Raw genomic sequence first — 1,115 nt, 5'->3', positions numbered from 1 at the left:
GACAACACAGCAGTTTCTGTTTGGTATTTGAAATGTCTCCCGTGTCTGTGCGTGTGTATAGGGTTTTTTTTTCTTCTTTTTGTGTGTGTTTTAAATACAGTTGCCCCGTCTCCTCAGTGAAAGGAACCCTGTGCAGCAGCGATTTAACACATTGAAATCTCCCCAGTAACTGGACTTGGGGCGGGGGAGATTGATCAGGGCCCCACCCCAAGGCAGTTCGGGCTCTGGAGGCCGCCTGGCACCGAGAGGCTGAATGGGGCTTTTTGAACGTTATTATTCCCCCTTTGACAACCTGGGGATAGGGAGGTGGGGGGTATGTTTGGTTTTGGCTCCGGCCCCCCGAGGGCCTGTCAAGCCTCTCACTCCCTCACCCCCTCTCCGGGCCTTGCCTGCTGAGGGAGCCACTGGGCTGTCACCCGAGGCCGCGGTGGTAAAGTCGCGCACACCCCACCTCCTCCTTCCCCGGGCTCTCCGCCCTCGTTCAGTCCGCCTGCAGGACGGGCCGCGCTCTTTACCTGAACGGCGCGGCTGAGGAAAGTGCCCGCTCCGGCCGCCAGTTTCTTCACGTTGAAGTCCATGGCGTCTCGCCCGATATCGGAGGCGGCGGAGCAGCGGCTCGAGCCCTGCTCGGACCCGCCCCTTTTCTTCCTCCCCACCCACTGCACACAACCAATCAGCTCCCCGGGTCCCGCGCCGGAGGAACCAATCATCGCCGGGAACCTTGCACAGGCGCAACCAATCGGCGCCAGGAGACCCGCGCCGGTTCCACCAATCAGAGGCAAAGCGCGTCGATGAGTCCAATCACCGCCCCGGAGTCCCCGCGCCGGTTTCACCAATCAGCGGCAAAGCCCGTCGATGCGTTCAATCACCGCCCGGGTTCGCAGGCGGCCCCGTCCAATCACCGCCCCGGAGTCCCGCGCCGGCGCAACCAATCGGCGTCCGGAGTCCCGCACGCTCCGGGTAAATTGGTTAAAGGTAAAATAATGCGGATGCTGGAAATCTGAGACCAAAGCAAAAAAATGCTGGAAAAACTCAGCAGGTCCGACAGCTTCTGTGGAGAGAGAAACAGAGTTAACGTTTCGAGCCCGTATGGCTCGTCTTCAGATAAATTGGTT

General features: G+C 59.7%; 1 protein-coding gene across 5 annotated transcripts in view; it reads right to left on the bottom strand.

Moving 5' to 3' along the window:
- The window catches only part of LOC144692189 (endophilin-B1-like), a 34,694-nt gene extending 34,037 nt beyond the window's left edge, over window positions 1-657 (bottom strand). For 4 of the 5 annotated variants that reach the window (XM_078560735.1, XM_078560736.1, XM_078560737.1 and 1 more), the window contains exon 1: window positions 516-657. In XM_078560735.1, coding sequence (XP_078416861.1) covers window positions 516-578 — 63 coding nt within the window. In that variant the 5' untranslated portion in view covers window positions 579-657. The remainder of the gene's footprint in view (window positions 1-515) is intronic. The other variant, XM_078560739.1, reaches the window with a different exon arrangement.
- Between the last annotated feature and the right edge of the window lie 458 nt (window positions 658-1,115).

The sequence above is a fragment of the Cetorhinus maximus genome, chromosome 17 (genome assembly GCF_964194155.1).
Source record: "Cetorhinus maximus chromosome 17, sCetMax3.hap1.1, whole genome shotgun sequence".
Lineage (NCBI taxonomy): Eukaryota > Metazoa > Chordata > Chondrichthyes > Lamniformes > Cetorhinidae > Cetorhinus > Cetorhinus maximus.
Note: the sequence above shows the minus strand (reverse complement) of the source record. Positions and strands in the feature narration are given on the sequence as shown.